The following is a 21,208-nucleotide window of genomic DNA, read 5'->3' as shown; positions in this document are numbered from 1 at the left end:
TCTGCTACTCAGGAAAATATTTGGGAGAAAGCAGGGGAGAGAGAGTGACTATGAACCTGCTTAGGGTTATTTTGAATAGTTAGTTATTACCAAACATCAGTGCCCTGATTCATAACGAATTTCTCAAAGCATACCTTCCCGGGAAGCTCTTCTGCATTGCCAATGGTTACATGGGAATGGGGTTGGGGCCTGACTCACCCCTTCCTGCAGCACCCCAGGCCTTCTTTGGACAGCTGTGACCTCAACAAAAGCCTTCCCTGTTATCCCCCATGGGTGCCAGACCTCCCTTCAGGATACACATAGACCCGTCCTCTCAGCCCTCCATAGCACAGCCCTACAGATATCTGGGGGTCCCACTCTCCCCGCTCCAAGTCTTCTGTGGCATAAACACCCACGTTCTCCAGCCGCGCCCCAGAGCCCATCGTTCCTAGTCCCTTCGCCTTCAAAGGAGTGGCCCTGCTCACCGACAATCCCAGTGACCCACCACAAGGAAGCCATGTGCGGTCTGCCCCGCACCTCCTTCTTTCAGCCCCTCTGCTGGGATCATCGCAGCCTCATGTCCCTTCTGCTCTGCTGGCAGCCACATCACATGCTGTCTCAGCAGGAAGGTCCCAATACTGTCATGTGGCTACTCTGACCCCTGTCCCTCTCCTCTCAACCTGGGGAGGCCCTTGGGTGTGGAGACCCAAGGGCAAGACCTTGTCAATGTCTTTTGCTGACCCTTAGGATCTCTTAGATTCCTGCTTTTATTGCTGACCTGTGCCTGACCCTCCCAACATTATGTCACCTGCAGACTTAGTCACAATGTCTTCCATCCGTCATCCAAATCATTGATGACAGTGGTGAACAGGGCGTGCCTCACATCATTAGACACCTCTCTCTAGGTCTCCAGCGCCCTCAGGGCCATTCCCGGCTCATAAATCAGGCATCTCCGTGGCACGGCATCTCAGTGTCTTCACCACAGAGTTCCCTCCCATCTCGCCCGCTGCACCTGAAGCTCTGGTGCATTTTTCCGGGCTCCCTGGCTAATCCTGGAGAACCCTGAGCTTAGGAGGACGTGCCTGTCTCTAAGACACCAGGCTGGCCCACAGTGATACCACCTCCTCTTCTTCAGGCTGGGGGACAGTCCCCCCAAGCAGCCACTTCTGCTGGAACTCCTTCCCCGACATTTGCCAGCTTCTAGTTTTCTCCAGCCTCCCTCGTTATCAGAATCAGAACTATTTGGTGCCATGGATTCCGTGTCTTGCTCTGGGTCATCTCAATGCTCACAGCAGCCCTGTCCAGTTGGTGGCATTGCTGTCCCGCTGCAGATGAGGAAACTGCCTTGGGGAGAGGGCTTGTGCCTAGGGTCACTCAGTTAGGGAGGCAGAAGGAGGGCTAAAGCGTGGTCTGACTCCAAGCCTGGCTGTCCACTGTGCCCTTTGGACTAATCCTCAGGGATGGCGCCCTCTGGTGGTTGGATAGTTGCCCTGCCATCTTGGTTCTTCCCCCTGCCTTGAAATCTTATTCCAGTGAGGAAGTTCCCAGCCCCAATTTCCTGTCTCTAGGGCTGGGGGTCCTGAGTGGCCCCCCCCACTCTCCTTCCTCAGGTCCTCACCCTAAGTTCCTACACTGCCACTCCAGAGGCATCAGCAAAACTACGGTGACATTCAGGTGACAGAGACCTAGATCCACACTCACTTGGGCAGAGGCAACCCAGACTGGCCTTGGCCCTCATGGTCAGTTTCTTCCGGTGTCACTCTCAAGCCTGCTTGAGTCACCTCAATGTCAACTCGGCTCAGGGAGCCTTGGACTCCCTCGCTGAACCACAATTTCCTTTGGGGGCAAAATGTTCTTCTCATGTCCCCCCCAGGGCTGGCCACACAGAGGTCGCCTGGCCCCCCAGCAAGGCCATAGGGAGCAGCCCCTCGGGCCTCCCCACGCTGCCCAGCCCCCAGCTCTGCCTCCCAGCCCCAGGCTCTGCCACTCTTGCCCCACCCCCCCCAAAAGCACACCCTTTTTCAGACTGCATTCGCCAGAAAAGAAGGAACAATACCAGCATTTATGGAACATTTAACACATACCAGACACATTTTTCTCATTGGTGCTTCCCAGGAGACCTGTGCGGTAGGTGTTGCTGGTTCCAGGCAACAGCTGGGAAGAATGAGGCTCAGAGGAGATAAGCAACTTGCCCCAGGCTCTTAGCTAGTAAGTGGCCGAACCCAGATTTGAAGCCAGATCTCTTCGAAGATCTCCCCTTTTCTCTCTGCTTTCTTGCCTCCCGACCTCTCCCAGGCAGATTGTGTCCCCTCCTCTGAGTCCTCCCAGCCACGTGGCACGTGTTCCTGAGGCACCGCTCACATGCTGCCGCAATCACAGGTCCTCATGCTGTGCGTTCCTGGGCACAGGCGTCTGGTCCACCTCTGTGACCCAGCGCCCAGACCAGGGCCTGGGGCAGTTGGTTGAGTGAATGTGAAAACGGCAGATGACACCTCTTCCATCTCCCTTGCAGGCACAGGGCCATGGGTGACCACGGTGGCCGCCGGGAGCCAGCCCGCCCTGATCGCACACTCCTATGGAGTAGCCCAGCCTCCCACCTTCAGCCCGGCTGTGAACGTCCAGGCCCCGGTCATTGGGGTGACCCCCTCACTGCCTCCACATGTGGGGCCCCAGCTCCCACTGATGCCGGGCCACTACTCGCTCCCACAGCCGCCCTCTCAGCCACTGAGCAGCGTGGTGGTCAACATGCCTGCCCAGGCCCTGTATGCCAGCCCACAGCCCCTGGCCGTTTCCACTCTGCCTGGAGTGGGACAGGTGGCCCGCCCAGGACCCACCACAGTGGGCAACGGTCATATGGCAGGGCCCCTGCTGCCGCCACCACCGCCGGCCCAGCCATCTGCCACTCTCCCCAGCGGTGCCCCTGCCACCAATGGGCCCCCCGCGACCGACTCAGCCCACGGGCTGCAGATGCTGCGGACCATTGGTGTGGGGAAGTATGAGTTCACCGACCCTGGGCACCCCAAAGGTAAGTCCTGCTGCCACCTGCTCCCTGTGTGCCTGCGTCTGTGCCTCCCCACATGGTCACCATGACAGAGCACGGACAGGAGTGGGGTTCCTGGTGGCCTGTGCTCTCCAGCAGCACCCTACTGGCCTCACCCTGCCCCCACTCCCACCCGGAGGCTGCCCTAGGGCCTCCCCCGGGCCTCAGACAGAGGAAGCGGAGGAGTAGGCGGAAGACAGGACAGGAAAGGCAGGACAATGTGAGTGGGCAGAAGAGGAGGGGAGGGGAGAGTCTGCAAAGGTCAGGGTCCTTTTGCCTCCAGCCCAAGCCCTGGGTCATTCTCACCTTTAACCCCAAGGCCAGGCCAAGTGCAGAAGGAGCAGGAATCATCTGTTCCCCTTAGGGCTCATGGAACAGTTCCTTCGGCCCTTCTCCATCTTCCACCATGAGGACGGTGGGAATATGAACTGCCCGTGTCCCTCCCCAGAAAAGCTCCGTCCACCGTGCCGTGGGATATCGGATGAGGGTGCCCCTCAGGGTGGTCACTGAGGCCCAGGAGGCTCTCCCAGATCATCCTGGGCCAGATGGGCTTTTTATTTCAAGGACTCAGGTGGCTCGTTGAGGCTCTGGAAGAGCACTTCCACTCCCCACCTTCATTAACCACTCCCCCTACCACCACCACCTGCCTGGGTCCAGGGCGGTTTTCAAGGCAGACCCTTGAGAACAGAGTCTGGAGGAGAGAGCACATTGGGAGTGGTTCTGGCCATGAGGGTTAGGGCACAAGACCGCAGCCCACGGGCCCCACTCTGCCGTCTGTCTGAGGGGTCTGTCCAGCAGGATGCAGGAGTGGGTGGGAGGACCAGGGGAGGCGGAGGTCCAGTGAACAAGAAGAACAGGGGCCACTGATGTGAGGCTGGTGGGGCTCACCTGCCCCAGACATGTGTCCCGTGGAGCTCCAGCCAGGGGGGCTCTGCTCCTGCTGGGGGTGAGGGGGCGGCGCAAAGGCAGCCAGGCCCAGAGCCAGGTCAGCAGGAGGGTGCATGGCAGGCAGTCCAGCTGCAGGGGGTCCAGGCCCCTTTGAACGGGAGAGTAGATGGACCTAGGAAGTGTGGGCTTCTGAGCAGGATTCTCAGCCTCCCTACTTACAGCCCCTAGAGATGGCGCCTCAGGGGCCCTGGGTCCTAGAAGAGCTTTGCTCCAAACTAGCCATTCCCGTCTGCGCCTGCTCTCATCAGTCTCTCTCTCCATCCTTTCGGGCGGTTTCCAGGCCTCGTCCCGCATCCCGACAACAAAGCTGGGTCTAGATCTTCCCTGGGTTTCCTTCCCCATCTAATGCCCCCCTCACTGTCTTTGTTTTGGAAATCAGCACTAGCTTTAAATGACAAAATTATAGGAAATTACATCTAAATTCTGGTAAACTCTCACTTTGTTTAAGATTTTTTTTTTAATTGACTAAATTGATTTTTTGTTTGAATTGTTTTGGTTAAGCTCTCTCTGTCTTTAAAACAACAAAAACTTACTCCCAGTTGTATGTTGCCAACTCGGACACAATGGGCACTGGGCGCCCCAGCTGCTCCTGTGCCCTTGCCAAAGCCTGGGGCGCTGGGTGGGCTCCCTCCTCCCCACCACAGGGAGTACAGCCCCTACCCTGACAGCCTCCTGGGGCTGATGGAAGGTCTCGCTGACCTGCCTGGTTTCAGACATGTGGCTAGGAAGAGGACTTGTTCTGCATGAAAAGGTAGCTGGCCCAGATCAGACTGGAGTCCCTCATTTGAGGTTTAGCAGGGAACCGGGGGCTGCCTCCCCAAAGCTGCCAGGCATGGGCCCATGTCTTCACATTCAGGCACCTGACTCCCTACGACCAGGAAGGTACAGTGCAGAGACAGGCGGCCGCTGGCCCAAGGTGGCGGTCATTGCAGAGACACAGACTGTAACTTCTTTGTGGGGCCAGAGGACGTGGGTGGGTCCAAGCCCATGGGCAGTAGGGGAAACGAAAGAGGGACCCTGATGGGCCTCCCTCTTCCAGCCCCAAAGGGTACATTCAGTACTAGGTGAGGCCAGGGATGGGGTGTCCCTAGAAGGTGTCCACAGCCCCCCTTCTGGTGAGCCAGGGAGGACCCCGCCGCTGCCAGCTCCAGGCAGCGATGACCCCCGCGCAGACTTCCAGAGTCTGCGAGAGGCGGCTGTTGCCCCAGACATTGCATGTCCTTCGCTTCTCTGTTCACGGCCTTCGGGGGCGGAGTTATCTCCCCGTGTTCGGGGTGAAGGAAGACAGTGGAACATGCATACACCAATGCCTCCTCCAAACTCAGGCCTGGGTGGGTGTGTTGGGGTTGTTTTTTTAAGTAATTTCTCCTTTCCTTTCTAATCCTAAAAGCCTTTATTGCTAAAGCTATAATTTGTCTGTCAGATCTAATGTCAAACAACTGCATATTTTTTCAAATAAGAAACCGAATTTTGAAACCAAATCTTTGAAACTTGCCGTGTGAGAATCATATTTCCGACAAGACCGTGTGGGTTTGGATTTGGGTCACTTTTAATTCTGCCCTTCGGGATTTTACATCTCCGGAGCCCAGTGGATTTCACACTCCTACATGACAGACAGCCAGCCCTGAGTGGGGACCAGGAGGCACTGCATGGTGGCATCAACACTAGTCTGAACTCCACTTAAAAAAAAAAAAAAAAAAACCTTCCTTTTCTCCTGTCCACTGACCGAAACCTTGCCCAGCATTATAATAAGACCCACCGTGGCACACCACGAGATCTAGCTCATTAAAGTCCCTCGGCTTCCCCGACTCCGGCTTGACGTGACAACCTGGGCTCTCACGGGGTTGAGTAATTATGGAGAAATCCCATCCATGAAGAGCAGGTCTTGCCAGCCAGAGAGATGGGCCCCTGGTATTTTTAGACTTCATTAGTGCCCTGATTTAAAATTTCACATTGTGTTTCCTGTACTTATCTTCCAATCAAATGAGCTAAAATTTCAGTTGGGGCTCTGGGTGTTAGCCTGCCTTCCCAGAAAGGGTGTTGGGACTTTGATTTCAAACTTAACCAATGGAAAAATAAAGGTGGTGTGGAAACGCGTTTTGATTCGCAGCGGGTCAAGCGACGGTCTCTCGTCTGTGGCTGGAGAAGGCAGCTTGTGTGCCGTTCCCTTTAATGAGTGTTATTTAAATGCATTTGAGCACATGTAGATTTGCTTAAGAAACAAGATAAATCTTTCTTTTCTAAGAATCCTGTGGGGGCGGGAGAAATCTGTGGGATTTCTTATTTTTTTAAGGTTGTGTATTAAAAGCTAATTAAAATAGATTTCCTGCGTGCAAAGTGATAAGGGAGGAAAAAAGAATTAGTTCCATTTGTATCCTGTTATAAAACACCTGAGCCATTCGTCTTGTCGCTGAATTGGAACCCCTGAGCTCATCCGTGGGTAGAGGTGGTGGCCGATCTCAGCCCTTGAAACCCTCGAGTCTAAGGTCACTGTCCCAGCACCACGTGAGCCCAGCGGAGTGTGACAGCTGAGGTCCAAGTTACTGATGTCATTCTTTCTACCCCCTTGCTTTCAAAAAGGATTGTTCTTAGCTAAGAGCAGAGCTAGAGACCTTGTAAAGCCCCAGGCCCTGGGCCTGGTAGTGAGCCGCGGGAAAGCTATTGTATTTCCACCTGCGTGTCCAGGGGGAGAGAGGTCAGGCTGCTCCTGCTCATTCTGGACCAAAAAGCAAAGTGCAAGTTGACCTGCAGTGGAGAGGCTGGTCTGTTCTGACTTTAGGTTTTGTAGGCCCAGAGTGAGGGGCCATGGGCGAGGCACATGCAGCAGGGCGTGTACAGCCCCTTCCTGTGGTTCCACATCCCCCAATGTCCCCTCCTTGCCCCTGGACCTCCACCCCACAGAGCTCCATCTGTCCTCACGCCGTCTCCTGCTTGGCAACGACAGGATCTGCCAAAGATACTTTGAGGCACAGTGAACCGCTGTGGGACTGGGGCAGGTCTCCTAACCTCGCTGAGCCTCCTTTCCCTCGTCTACCTACATCCAGCATAGAGGAGGATTTCATGAGACCATAGACACCGAAAACTGCTGTTCTGTTGGCGGTAGCCCCAGGTTGGGAGAGTTTAGCAAAGGAAAGAAGCTTGTGAAGGGTTGGAAAGCCAGGGCCCCGTCCCCAGAGCAGAAGAGATGGAAGAAGCCCAAACTTGTTCACAGAGCTGGCAGCCCCTGATCAAGCCACTTAACAGGAACTCACATCCCCTTCCCTGAAAGGGAGAGGGATACGTCAGCTCCCTGGCAGAGGCTTTCAGGACTGCCATCCCCAGCCGTGAAACCAGCATAGTCCTCATGTCTCCCTCCCTTGCCCTCTGACCTGCCAGGGCACCCTGGTCCCTTTGCAATAAATATCGTGGAAGAAGCTGGGAATTCACAATAAAGCCGTTTGCCCACACCTGGTTGGCCCAGAGGGCTCGAAACGTCCAGACTGAAATCATCTTCCCACAGACTGGCTCATCCTGTGTCTCCTTCTCAGAAATGACATCACGCATCCTTCCAGGGGTTCAAAGTCACAGCTTGCGGTTGTCTGTAACCCTAACCCTTTTCCCCCCGGACACTGAGTCTGAAAATTTCTCAGATCCTGCGTCCTCTGGATCACTGGCCTCTCCCCTGGCCTGCAGTGGTGACCTCCAGGCCCAGGACGCAGCCGGAGCGGTCTTTGCAAAACACAGGTCGGTCCTGTCACTCCTGGTCAGATGCTCAGCCCCTAACCTGGTGCTCCGGGATCTGACTCCTGCCAGCTGCCCCCCTTCATCTCCTGTCCTTCTGCCCCCAGGCTGCCCTGTAGCCACTGCACGCCTCAGGTTCCCTCCTACCCAGCTGTGCTCTGTGCCTTGGCAGAGAACCTACTCCTGGGCCATTCTCCCGACTGGACTGTGAGCCACAGGGGTGGGGCCCGCCTGCAAGAACTCCGTCCAATTCCCACTCCACCTCCAGCTTCCCAGCCAGCGCCTGGCTCTGAGGGACGCTGAACAGCAAGTGATGGACGAAAGCACAACACACTGAGCTGGGAGTGACCCGCGCCGTTCTGTGACTCCTCTCCCTTTGCGTGAGCTGGTTGTCCTCAGGGGCCCCAGGCTTGTAGGCAGGTGCTCCGTGTGGGATTTCATTCTGCAGCCCGCCCCCCCTGCCCCCATACCTGTCCCACACCTCTGGGAACACAAGTCCGTCTACTCCTATACTCAAACACCTCCACCAAAACACTGGGGCCAGAGCGCATGGGATCTGAAACTCGGTCTCAGCTTCTGCCTCTTTCAACGGGAGACAATAAGAGAACCTGCATTTCCACTTGTGATGATGAAGCGAGTGATTTCACATAAAGCTGGCGAATGGTGCCTGGCACACAGTAACCACTAGGACGAGGCTGCTATTACTACTTCCACTCCCGGTACCAGGGCCATCTTTCTGTGTCCGCGGTCCTCTAGGGGCTCCAATGTGGCAAAGCCAAAGACCAGTTTGCCTTCCAGAGTCTTGGGAGATTGCATTCACGTCATTAACATCGTGATATTTGCAACACCTCGTCCCCAGGGGCCCACCCTGAAACCGAAGAAACACGCCTTTCTGCTCCCATTGTAACCTTTGACCTCCACTGTCGCCCTAACGACATGCCTTTTGCTGGGATCTTCCCCCTAATTACAGGAACTCCTTGTCTCAGGAGGGCTCCTCCTAACTACCCGCAGGGGATCTCTGCATCCTGCGACACTCAGCTTGAGAGCAGGGTGCCAAGGACACTGGAGGGGCCACATCGGTAGACGGTAGACGGGACAGATCAACCAACCAAGCAAGGCTGCAGGCAGAGAGCGATGGTTAGGAGCATGTGGCCAGCAGCATGGAAGGCAACCAGGAGCCCAGGTTCTGCACCCAACTGCTTGGCTGGAGTTCAAGTTCCACTCCCTGCTCACCCAGTGAACTTGTGCTCGAAAGCTGGTGTCTCTAAGCCTCAGTCTCCTCATCTGTAATGCGGACACACCACAGTGCCCTCCCCACAGACACGCACAGAGGATTGGACAACATGTGCAAAGTCTCAGCACAGCGCCCAGCACATAGAAAGCCCACAGTAGTGTTAGCTGTTGACATTACTGTCGCCACAGTCATTTCTGAAGAATCCTAGAGAAGAAACACTGTTTCCAAAACAACGTTGTCCAGAATAACCTCCCAGATCTGATTGGCAGAAACCCTGACCACAGATCAGGCACCAAACCCCCAGGCCCCCCCCCCCCTCGTTACCCTTTCTGGCTCCGACCCCCTCTCACCTCCTCCCTGAGGGAGTGTGTGTGTCAGAGCCTCTGGGGTCCGAGCCTCTGTCTACACGAGGTCTTTCCTCCTCGCCCGCCCAGATGGCCTGCCCAGCCCTGCCGCAGAACGCCTCCGCCCCTCCGCAATGCTCTGTCCTCCAGGGGTTTGTTCATCGTTAATTGGAGGGTTGTCTGGACTTAACGGTTTTGTTAACAGATCATTTGATGATGAGTGAACCAGGCAAGCAGAGAGACACAGCAAAGGCAGCCAGACCACCCAGAGATGGTGTCCTCCTCGGAGCGGGAGGTGACCCCGCACCCCAGCCTGGGCACACCCCTCAGGGCCCCACTGCTCAGCAGAACAGAGGCAGAGCCAGGACCCCCAGCCTTCTCCCCACTGAGCTGAGCACATGGAGTGAGGAGAGCATATGGGCTTTCGGCCCCAAATCTCTGCTGAGCACCTTCAAGGTCAGAAATGCTGCCCTGGCCCTAACTGTCCCAGGAAGTGGTGGCCCTGCAGACGCCAGCAGGGATTACTGCCAGGTTCTAGACCACAGACTCTCAGAGGCCACTGAGGGGCCCTAAGTCATGTCACTGCCCTCCCTGCGATACTACAGGCCTTCCTTGTGCAACTACTGTGTGTAGTATTAGGTACCTACTGTGTGCAGAACCCATGCTTGGCTTCTCGCAGGTGGAAGCTACAGGGCGGTGTGCCGGCTGTGTCCCCAGACAGGTCTCGGCTCCTGCCGGACGTAGGCCTTGCGGTGATGCGCACAGTGTTCCAGACACCGTGCCAGGCACTGGGAGGGACAGAGCTCTCCCCAGAGGAGCCTGCGCTCCACTTGGGGAGGCCAGAGGGCACCAGCCACATGCGCTACAGGGGCTGGAGAAGAGAGGTCAGCGGGGACTGGGCCTCTCAAAGCAGTTAAAATGATGGAGAGGAGGCAGGCAGAAGGCAGATAGTCTACAAATGCCCGATCCGAAGGAAGAGTGCTTGGGATGAGCGCCAGGGACACAGCGTAACAATTCCTCGGTAGATTCATTTATCACAGAGCTGCGCGCACATGGGCCTCTGCTCAGATGGCTCTCAGGGCCTGTCCTGCTTTGAGGGAGGTTCAGCTCCTGACTTACACTTCCGGGCCCAAGACTTCCGTTCTGAGTCCTCGGCACACACAGTCCCTTCCAGGACTGCCCGCCTCCCCCCGCCCCCGGCTACCAGCCGCCTCCTTTGTCTCCCCAGCCAGGATGGCCATCAGGAATCCATGCTCTTGGGCAAAAGTCCATCTTCTCAGTCCCCAAGGCCATTCTGGTCCTGCAAGGTGAAGACCCCTTTGGACTTCAGCGGCCCTGATCTGGTTAAGAATCGCGGGGTGGGGGCGCATTAACCCCTGACTGGGAAGTGGGTGCACACCCAGGGTTCAGATAGTCTTTGTAACCCTCTCTCCCTGCGTGTGTGACAGAGGTGATGGGCGAGTTTCCTGATGCCTGATTGCTATTTAAACAATCCAGCACGGGTTGGCTTTGCTGCGGAAGGCACGCCCCATCAGGCAGACCCCGGGGGTTTTTCCAGTTTTGAGTCTGGGAATAAGCTGGGGGGGAGGGTAAAATTTTTTTTTACTAACGTATAGTTGACACACAGTAGCGTCTTAGCTTCAGGTGTGCACCCTGGTGATCTGACAGGCGTACGCCTTCCAGGGTGATCACCACGCTGAGTCTGGTGACTGTCGCTGTGCAGAGTTATTACAATAGTACGGACTATATTCCCTGGGCCGTGGACCCCATCTCCGTGGCTTATTTATGTTACAACTAGAAGTTTGTGCCTCTTATCTCCCTTCACCTTTCTCACCCAGTCCGCTCACCCTCCTCCCCTCTGGCAACCGTCGGTCTGTTCTCTGTTTCTGTAAGTCTCTTTTTATTGTGGTTTGTTTGTGCATTTGTGTTGGGCTTTTTTAGGCTCCACATGTAAGTGAAATCACACAGTATTTGGGAACAAGTTTCAAGAGGCGGCGAGCCGGGCAACAGTGAGGCCCCTGGCTGCCAGTGCCTGTGGGGACAGGAGCCCGCAGTACCCCAGACCAGCCAGTGCACCCCCAGAAAACATGGCGCAGCCCTGGCTTCATGAGAAACGATTTGGTGGAAATTACGTTCCATTCAGGAGCACACTCACTATTCTAGATTTATAAAAGGCGACAATAACACCGGCATAAGGGTTACGAACACAAAACAGTGTGTAAATTGCCTGAAGGAAAAAGTGGCCCAAAGGTTGTTATCTGTTGAAAGAGTTGTCATTGCCTGTTTTCTTAGCGTAATTCTCTTTTCCTTGAAAACACATCCCTGGGAGGGAAGTCCAAGGGTTTTCAGTGCGTCACCAAGAACACGCTCTTCCTGACTTCCTGCTGTCCTGGCACCACTCTGGGTGGCCAAGCTCAGCACCGTGACTGTCTGGCTTAGCTCGCTGGCCTCTCCCCAGCGGCCTCTCCCCAGTGGTCTCTCAACATTGTCATTCCCTGGGGTCTCAATCTCAGGGGCACACACATCCCAGACAAATGCGTATTAGTTTTTCACCCTCTTCTGTGGGGCCAACGCCGTGGGCTGCGCATTAGGGTGCCAGGGCTGCCATAACAGAGCACTGCGGACTGGGGGCGCTATCAGCAGATGTTTATTTTCTCACAGTTCTGGAAGCTGGAAGTCCAAGGCCAGGGGGCCATCAGGGTTGGTTTCTGGTGCAGCCTGTTTCCTTGGCTTGCAGATAGCCATCTTCTCAGTGTGTCCCCACAGGGCTTCCCGGTGTCTCCTCCTCTGCTTATAAGGACACCAGTCCTAGTGGACCAGAATGCCACCCTTATGGCCTCGTTTAACTTTAAAAACCTCTTAAAGGCCCCATCACTAGAGGGGGTTAAGGCTTCAGCATATGAAACCGAGGAAGACACCATTCGGTCCAGTTGGCAAATGGAAAGTGTAGCCCCTCCCACAGCACAGGTCCTATGTGGTTGCAACTCGGCAGGAGGTGTGACTCGGCCGTGGGTCTTTCAGTGGTTTATAGTTATTTGTGCACTTTTCGTAAGTGCGCTCTTCTCATTTTTACCGCACTCACCTACACGCTGCTCACGCCACTCCCTGTGAACTGAGCACCGACTGTATTTTCCCTTATCAGAGTCATCGGTATACGGGGTTAATTCTTTACTTCCACGGAACCTTCATGCCGGGAGGGAGCTCAGAAACCGTCTGGTGGAGGCAGGAATCTGCCCTCCACCCCTGGGCACTAAGCAGGAGCCATCGATTGCTGGATGGTCTATCCTGTCCCAAGGTCAAGAGCTGCCTTCCTGTAACGTCTATAGTCCTGCTCTCTGGGGCCACCCAGGGCGAAGCGGGCCCCTGTTCTACATGACAGCCCCTCAGATTTATGATGGTGGCAGAATTTCCTTTGCTACAGACTAAATATCTCCGGTGGCCTCACATGCTCATCCTTTACCCTACTGGGGTCCTCCCTGGTCATGCTTCATTCGGCCTGTCAAAGTGCCCCTGAAAGGGACACCCAGGTGACAGGCTAGGGGAGGGGGGACTGTCACCTCCTTGGTCCTGAGTGCCACACTGCAGACATTCTAACTTTTCTGTAAGGATCACAACTTACTTGTGTAAAACACACAAGCACACACATACTCCAACTTTCGAATCAAGAGAAAGGAAAGGAAATCTCACAGAAGTCCTGCTGTCCATACCTGGGTTCCTCGGGGGTCTTCTCCCCTCTTGCTCATCAGGATCGAGGTTATTGCTCACCCCTTTTTATGGAGCCCCCTTTACTTCTGCACCTTTTTACCCCTTAGGTTTGGCCTTTGCTGCAAGTCAACCTTTCCATGGCATTTTTTAAATTATTTCTTTTTGAGTCTCTGAGTTAGGTGCATCTCAGCCCAGCCTACCCCACCCCCTAAGCAACTCCTCCCCTCCCCCTCTGTTAGTGAGAATTGACCCCCAAACAACAACCCCTCCCTATCCTTCCCACCACTCCCTCCCCCTCCCCCACCACTATAGTGAACGTCACTATAGTGAATATTAACCTTAATGGTCATTTAGAGACCCGTCTTCATTTTACAGGTGGGGAAACTGAGGTTCAGAGGCATCACCAAGATATCGCAGTACCCCCTAGAAACTGTCTCTGGAAAACCCCCTGAGAAACCACCCTTCACTCCCCCAGTGCCCTCTGATTACTTCGTGTGCTGCTGAGAGTTCTTCATCCTGGAAGCCACCTCTGTGCCCGCAGACTGGACAGGCCTAGTGTCCTACCCGCGGCACCGAGCCTAAACACAGGCCTCTCCAGGCCTTGCCCTGGGGCGCAGTGATCAGGGCAGCACATCCCGCAGAGAAAGAGTAGGGACAAGGCACGCATACACTGGGGGGCGGGGGGGGGGGGGGGGGGCGGGCGTGTGCTGACCCTGTGGGTGTGGTGTGACCGGGCAGAGACCTTGTCCAGACCAGAGAGGCAGAGATGACCAGGACAAACTCACTCATACCCCGGGACCTCACTCCATCCCTCCCCTGGATGGGGCTCTCTCTTAAAGACGCCTGCTTAGTGTGCCCTGCCCAGCAGAGCTCTGCCCTCCAGGTGTCTATGGACAGTGGGGACTCTTTATTGTTTGGGTTTTTAATTTGTGGTTTTCAGAAACTGCACTTATAATGTGCTTATTTCAGTAAGTTGAGGCCCATTTAAGGAGCCCAGGTCATTCCTGGGAACATGAACACCTTTAGTGGTCAGCCATGCTGGTCCATCAGGACCCGGAGCACCTTTAAGAATCAAACAGTGGCCTCGTTAGCAGGCCCGGGATGCCTTCTCTCCATCCAAACTGCAAATACAACAGTTAAGGAACCGCCACGTGCTGGTTCTGAAGGCTTCCAATCTGTTTGGACATTTGAACAGGCAGGTTTCAGAAATTCTGATGGATCCAAAAATAATTCCCATATTTTCAGTCTCTTCTTTATGGAGACATTCATTACCTTCTTAGACCACATGACAGTTTTATGAGGCAAAGGTTTTTGTTGTTGTTGTTGTTGTTGTTGTTTTTTGGGGGGGTGGGCAGTGAGACCAAGATTCCCCATTTAGTGTCATTCATCACAAAGAACAGAGGAGTGGGCATGCACCCCCCCCCCCCCAGGGCTGTTGCAGTGAGGGCACCATGCAGCAGCGCCAGGAGGCTGGCCTGTGGGGTGGTCTCAGGCTGTGGGTCGGGACCGCCATTCCAGGCAAGCTGGTGGGCCATGCTAGTAGATGCAGCCTTGCCTTCTGGAAGGGGATGGAGTGGGCGTTTTACATTCATTAAATATTCACTCCGCACTTATGTAATCCCTGCAGCAGCCCTGCGAGGCAGATTCATAGATAGAACTGCAAGGCTTCGGTAAGATGCTGGCCCAGATAGAAGCCGCAGAGTGGGAGTGCCAGCCTTGAAGCTTCCCGGTTGCAACCTGTACCGCCCACAGGCTAAGTGTGGGCCAGCGATGGGCGGGCCCCACGGCGGCTGTCTATGTCTCCCAGACTCATACGCCTGGTACCTCTCTGTATAAATTGGCGATTCTTGGGTTCTTTCCTCCAAAAGGTTGTGTGATGGATGGGTAGATGAGTGGACTTAATTCCCAAAGTAAGTCCAGGAGGGACATGGGGCCCTTCAAGGAAGCTGCACAGAGGGCACTGGTCACCACAAGCTCATGGATCCTGGGAGTCGGGCGGCCCTGGAGATTCTGTCTTGCAGCTACACTTCCCATGCCTTACACCAAGTATTGCCGATGCAGTAAAGTCAATGGAGCCAGTCATCCTACGAAAGAGCCAATTCGGTGCAAGATGATACATCTTTGGAGTTAATGAGGTCTATTCATTGAACTCCTGCCCTTGTAAATGAATGAAATTCTTGAAATCTACCAAACAGCAGCATGTCCATTTAGAAGTAGTCATCGATGTCTCCCATCTCTGTCACCGATGGACGAGGGGCCACCAGGGCAGAGCTCTGGGAACTAGCTTCCCACCAACATCTAACTCAGCCTTCAGCTCAACAGATATCATGTCTGGCCAGCCATTCTTGTCCTTTGCAAGGGCACCCACATGATGAATAGCTCAAGGGAGAAAGTGGTAAAACTGAACCATGGATCTCTTGAGGAGAATCCACCCCACCTTGCAGCCTTTAGACCTGACTTCAGGATGAGTCAGGAGAGGTGTGCAGGAATACAGCTAGACCATCAGCCCTTCAGAAATGGCCGCTGCACAGGTGGGCCAGGTGCTGGGTGGTCCCTAGGCTCGGGCAAGGTGAGCAGACACAGTTTCCAGGAAGTGTGGACTTGGAACCAGCTGAGCAGAAACACAAGGTCTGGCTGCAGGCTGAATGGGGACCGCCACACCATGGCCCCTGGGCCCCCTGAATGCTCACCGATGCCCTGCCCAATTTCAGCCTCCTCCCCAGTTAACCCGCTCACAGTTGCTGAGGCGCACAGAATGGTGCTTGTTGTGCCCACAGTGCATCTGCTGAAGGCAAAACTTGTGTTTATAGCTCTTCACTTCCAAAGACTGGCCATGTTATAAAAAGAAAGGGACCATCTGTCCCTCTTCTGGACCCCAGCGCCTCTTGGAAAAGATTTCTGTGCAAGAAGGCAGTGAGAAGTCAGCACTGACTTCAGGGAACTATTCTGAAGCCAGAAGAGAACGTTGCCTCCAGCTAAAGGGAAGTCACAGGGGAGATAGATGAAAGTGGCTTTTTGGTGGCCATGATGGTGGGCGCTGGCGGGAAGGAGGCACGCTGTGGCCCAATGGTGCTGCCCAGATGCTCCGGCTGTGCAGAGGACCTACTGGCAGGAGCAAGAGAGGTGAGAGCAGGCAAAGGGGAAGGGCCAGGAGGCACTGGGGTCCCCAGGAGGAGTGGAAAATGCCAGCGCCACATTGCACATATCTGTTGCACAAAGGCAGGTACCCATTTGCATTCCTCCACCCGACTCATCCGGCCTTTCTTATCTGAAAAGCCCTTGAGGACAGTTCAGCATCCCGGGGACCACGGCAGGCTCAATGAGCTTCTCCCAGTGGCGGATAATGGAGACGTTCTTCCAGAGCAACAGGGTTCTCTGATCTGTGTGTGCAGCCTGCTGGAGTCGGCTGCCACAAGGGCTGCAGCCCCGAGATGCAAGTCACGTGAGAGCAGGGAGAAGCTGGTTGGGCCTGGAGGTGGAGCTGAGATGAGCTCCAGGTGGGACTGTCAGGGGGAGGAATTTCCTTGGCTGGGCACCCACTGGCGGCCACTCCTTCCCAACTCCTCTTCTGGGTTGTCTTCACACTGCCTGCTTCAGCTCATTGGTTCTGAAGGGGACCTGTTCTTCCCCTCCCCTCCCCAGGAAAGGGGGTTTTGTTGTTGTTTTTTAATTAAGGTAGCATTGATTAGTAACACCACATGTCAGGTGTTCTGCATCATAGTCCGATACCCATACACTCTTATTGCATACTCATCCCCAAAAGTTCTAGCTTCCTTTTTAAGAAGAATCCATGCAGATTCCAGAAAGCCTTGGTCTGTGAACCTCTAGGCTTGAGGCTTATCTTGTTTTGGATCAACACCTGCTTTTCTTCTTACCTTCTGTCCTGGGGTAGAAATGTGGAGAGGGGAACTGGAGGTCAGATATGGGGTCTCCTGAGGACAGCCCGTTTCCTTTCTTGCTTGTCCCTGACCTGGTGCCCCTGCCGGCTCATCTTGAGGTTAATGAATTGAGGCTTTGCCTCCATCCTGGGGAATGTTCCCAGGTTTTCCCCCACAATCTTCAATGCGCTGAGTTCCCCCCATTTGGGTGCACGCATTCAGATTCCAAGGATGAAGGCAGTTCCTGATGTAGCGTATTCAAGGCTCCCAGATCCTAAAAGGTCACAGTCCTTTTTTTTCTTGCCTCTTTTCATTTCTTTTCTGTTCTTATTGATTTCTTTGGGCACATGAGAAAACACAGTAGGCAAAGCCCTCTACTTCCATTGAAATAAAATATTCTGTAGTCAAACCACACACCATAAAGAAATAATTGCAGTCTGTATATATTGCTAATGGACATCTCTTAGCAATTCCCTGTCTCATAAGCTTTAAACACAGACATTAGTATAAATATGCAGAAATCCCCATTCGGGCAAATTACTCTGCATTTCTGAACAGAAGGAAGATTAACCATGTGTTGATATCTTTGAAGGAGCTCAGCAGAGCAGGAAAAAATTCGCTGGTCCTCTCTGGCAGGGAGCTTGGGACTCCTGGAGGCCTAACAGACAGCTGGAGGCCAGGCTAACATCTCCCCTGGGCCGGGGGCTCCCACAGAGTGCGGAGGGCTGGCCTCCAGAGGAGTGGTTGGCCCTCGCTCTGACTGGATCAGCCTCACTGAGCTGCTTGGGCACCTGGGTATCATGGCTCTGGAGCCTTCCAGGCTCCCAAGGCTCTGGGAGGCAGGGAAGCAGGGAGGTTAAAGATGCATTATTCTCCTGGCCTCTCAGCATCCTGCCAGGAGCGCTCAGGGATCCTCAGAACTTGGACTGACGTACAAGGAGCCCTGGGGAGGTGTGCAGAGGTGTGTCACCATCAGAACCCAACTGACAGTCTCCCTTTCTCTGCCCCCCTACCACCTCGCCTCCCCTACCCTGCTCACTCCCACTGAAGGCCTGGCACTTCCCCACAAAGGCCAGCACAGGGGTGAGGTGTCTGTCTGCCAGCCCCCTGCAGCCTGTGGCACCAGAGCCTAACCTAACCCCAGCCTGCGCTTCAAGGGTCTGTGAGGAAGGCCCCTCTCTTTCAGAAATCACCCCCGGCCCCTGGTCACCAGAGTGGGGAAGCTGTCCCTGTCTGCACAGGTTGCTGAGTCTGGGGGTGTCAGGGTCTGGCCTCCACCAGTTACTGATTGGACTGGACCAGCAGAGGCTGGGGAGGCCAGTGTGACTCTGGGGCTCCCCATGAAAGCCCCCTGCCTATACCCAGCACAGGGCACCATGTCCCCTTCACTGACAGCAGCTAGGGGCTCAGCTTCCCCTGGGCTGAGCAACCCTGGACACGTAGGGGAGGAGGGCTGCCCCGGGCACTATGGACCAGCCTCGTTGTGGACGTGGGAGGTGAATTATGAGCTAGTCAGGAATCACAGTGGAGCTGGGGAGCCTGGCGCGCAGAGGTCTTCTGGTTATTTATTTTGTGTTCGCCTGCCTTGCCCACAGCAGAATTGAATGTGGAGGGGAGGGAAATCCCAACAGTTACATTCTGAGGCAGAGGAAAGGGACTTAGGCCTCTCAGAGCTGGTGCTGCAGCCTCGTGGCCTTGCCCGGGGCAGCAGAGTCTGGACAGGCCAGGTGGGGGCCTGGGAGCAAGGCTGGCCTCAGCCCCAGGCCACCCACCCGCCAGTGAGGCCAGGGTTTCTGGAGCCCCTCCCACCTCCACCCCCACCCGCACCCCGACCCTGGCTCTCAGGCCAGAACTCTGAGGCTCCAGCCTCAGCCAGAAACAGAGCAGAGTGGGAAGATGGGATCCTCCACTCCCCTGGCCCACGCACGGACGTCACTCCCCCGTCTGAGAATCTTGATGGTCTGTCCTCACTTTTCCCCCACTTGGTTGTGAATGGCTTTAGAACACCCTCACCGCGGCCAATTCAGTAACTTGATGTGAAATTTTAAAATATACCCTTTTCTCAAGACCCTTGTCTGCCACCTACCAGAAAATTGCCACAATAACTAAAGAAATCTGTGGTAACTGTGAGCTGAGTGGCGCCCCCTGGAGTTGTGCAATGTGCAGCTTGAGCGGCCTGTAAGGAACCCATTAAGCATGTTGCCTTCAGGCATTCTCTAAGCTGTTACCTGTATTACCACATTTCACTCTCACAGCCAGCCTCTGAGGTGGGTACTGTTAACCTCCATTTCCCAGGTGAGAAAGCCTCAGCTCAGGCACATGAAGTCGCTTTCCTGTGTTTACCCATCAGGGTCCCCAGCCAGGATGCCCAGGTCCCCTGCAGCTGCCAAGCAGAAACCAGAGGGCCTCCTGAGGAATTACAGGGAACAGAGCATGTATGTGCCTGTCAGAGGGTTATGGAAAGGACAGAGACTTCCAGGAAGGCGCGACATTCTGTCCCAACAAGAACTGGTTCTCACAGGCAGAAAGGGGAGAGGGACTCAGGTAACTGTTTCCCCAGACCCCAACCCATGAGGCTCCAGCCCCCTGGGAATCCAGCTCCTCCCCTGGGGACAGGTAGCGTCAAGGCCTGGAGCGAGAGCTGGGGTCCGTCAGAGGCGTCCAGCCAGCCTCCGCCCTGGTCAGTCAGTGAAAAAAAGAGAAGCCCACAGTCTGAGTATCCCAAACATCCCCGAGGCCCACCTGAGGAGGCTCCCACTGTATCCCAGCCCACACACCGGCGCAGCTGCCTGCACACGGGCACACAGCCTCCCTCTGCAGTCATCAGCGGGCCAGCGCTCTGCCCTGCTCAGCTGGGCTTGTCGCAGAGCCCTCCTGGCACTGGGGCAGAGGGCAGGGGAACATAGATGTCTAAACCCCATCCCAGGGCTCAGTTGTTTGTCTGAAAGCATGTGGTCTTACCCACTTGGAGCAAAGATCCTCCCATCCCACTGACCCTTGTCCTGGGAAAGATCTCAAAAAAAAAAAAAAAAAATCAGCACCCCTCTGTGGGCTAGGGAGCAGGGCAGAGAGATGATGAGTCATGAGACTTGAAGCTCCAAAAAGCCATTTGCTGGGAGCTCTGGGACCAATTGCAGCCAAATGCAAGGAAGAGGATGCCTCTCTGTGTGACTGGCCACCCAGCCCTTGTGAGCCAGCTAGGCCTCGCCTGCCCTTGAGAGGGAGCAGACAGAGAGGTCACCAGACATCCTCTGGAATCTGTTTTGTTTGTTACTGTATCTCCAATGCCTGGAACATAGTAGGTGCTCAATAAATATGTGCTGACTATACGAATGAATGACTACAGCCGAAAGCAATCAAGTGCAAACCCCACGGTGCTGTGGGTACGGAGTAGGGATGGTGGGAACCCAGAGAGACGGGACAGCCTGGAGGGCGCAGAGGCGGCCCCAGAGTTAGGGCGTCTTTAGACTAAAGTCATCCTGGAGACAGTTGTCTTCTTTCAGTCATCAGCTTCTATGACTTTGTGTCACTTAATTCAGTTGTCTTGCTCTTTGTCACCTCTTCTCTTGTCCAGACACTTGTAGAGTTTAACCTTTTTATCTTATTATCGCCCACGTGCCATGGGTCCCTCGCTTTTTGATGAATCCTTGCCCCGTTTGGGACCACATCATGCTCCTGGGCAGTGAGCACGTGTCTGTCTACTGAGGGGGTTGTGGTCTCAGGGGCTTTGGCCATATAATCTTGGCAAGTTCTAGGGCTGCCCTGGGTAGTGCAGCTTCCAGCCTGTGGCCACCGAGTTCACCAGCCCCACCTTGGGTCCCACGCCACCCCAAGGGGTGCACCCTGCTCCCTCCTTCCTGAAGACCTAAAGTCCCTTCACTCACCTTAAGTCCAGAACCCAGGCACCCAGCTGGCTCCCAAACCAATGTTTGGGTTTTGCCTGGCTCCATCTGCCCAGCCTCAGGCTTCTCCCGGGGATCCCACCCAGCCGGCCTCCCCAGCCAGCGCCCCAGCTTGCCTCCAGAGCCGGCTTTATCGACCAGGCCCCTGACACCCCCATCTCTGTCTGCATCACTGCCCGCTTATGGTGCTCCTCCGCCCCTGGGTGCGCTGCCCTGAGCAGGGCGGCTCACGCAAGCAGGAAGCAACGAGATTCGGCAAATTAAAATTATAAAAGCAAGGCTTTGAATTAAACAGAGCTTGATCGAAATCTCGTTTCTGCCACCCTGCGGCCAGGAACCTTACTCTCTCTGAGCCTCGTTTTCCACATCTGTGAAATGGGGACCTTACGCCTTGGGGTTGTCTTAAGGACAAAAGGAGATAATGCCATCAGTGGATCTCAGAGAGGATGTCAGGACGC

The 21,208-nt window shown here is 55.0% G+C and overlaps 1 protein-coding gene across 4 annotated transcripts in view; it reads left to right on the top strand.

The window, feature by feature from the left end:
• The window catches only part of KLHL29 (kelch like family member 29), a 284,614-nt gene that overhangs the window by 228,356 nt on the left and 35,050 nt on the right, over nt 1–21,208 (top strand). For all 4 annotated transcript variants that reach the window (XM_053925110.1, XM_024552500.3, XM_053925109.1 and 1 more), the window contains one exon: nt 2,492–3,004. In XM_053925110.1, coding sequence (XP_053781085.1) covers nt 2,492–3,004 — 513 coding nt within the window. The remainder of the gene's footprint in view (nt 1–2,491; nt 3,005–21,208) is intronic.

The sequence above is a fragment of the Desmodus rotundus genome, chromosome 5 (assembly GCF_022682495.2).
Source record: "Desmodus rotundus isolate HL8 chromosome 5, HLdesRot8A.1, whole genome shotgun sequence".
Lineage (NCBI taxonomy): Eukaryota > Metazoa > Chordata > Mammalia > Chiroptera > Phyllostomidae > Desmodus > Desmodus rotundus.
The sequence above is the reverse complement of the archived record's forward strand: the minus strand, read 5'-3'. Positions and strand labels throughout refer to the sequence as shown.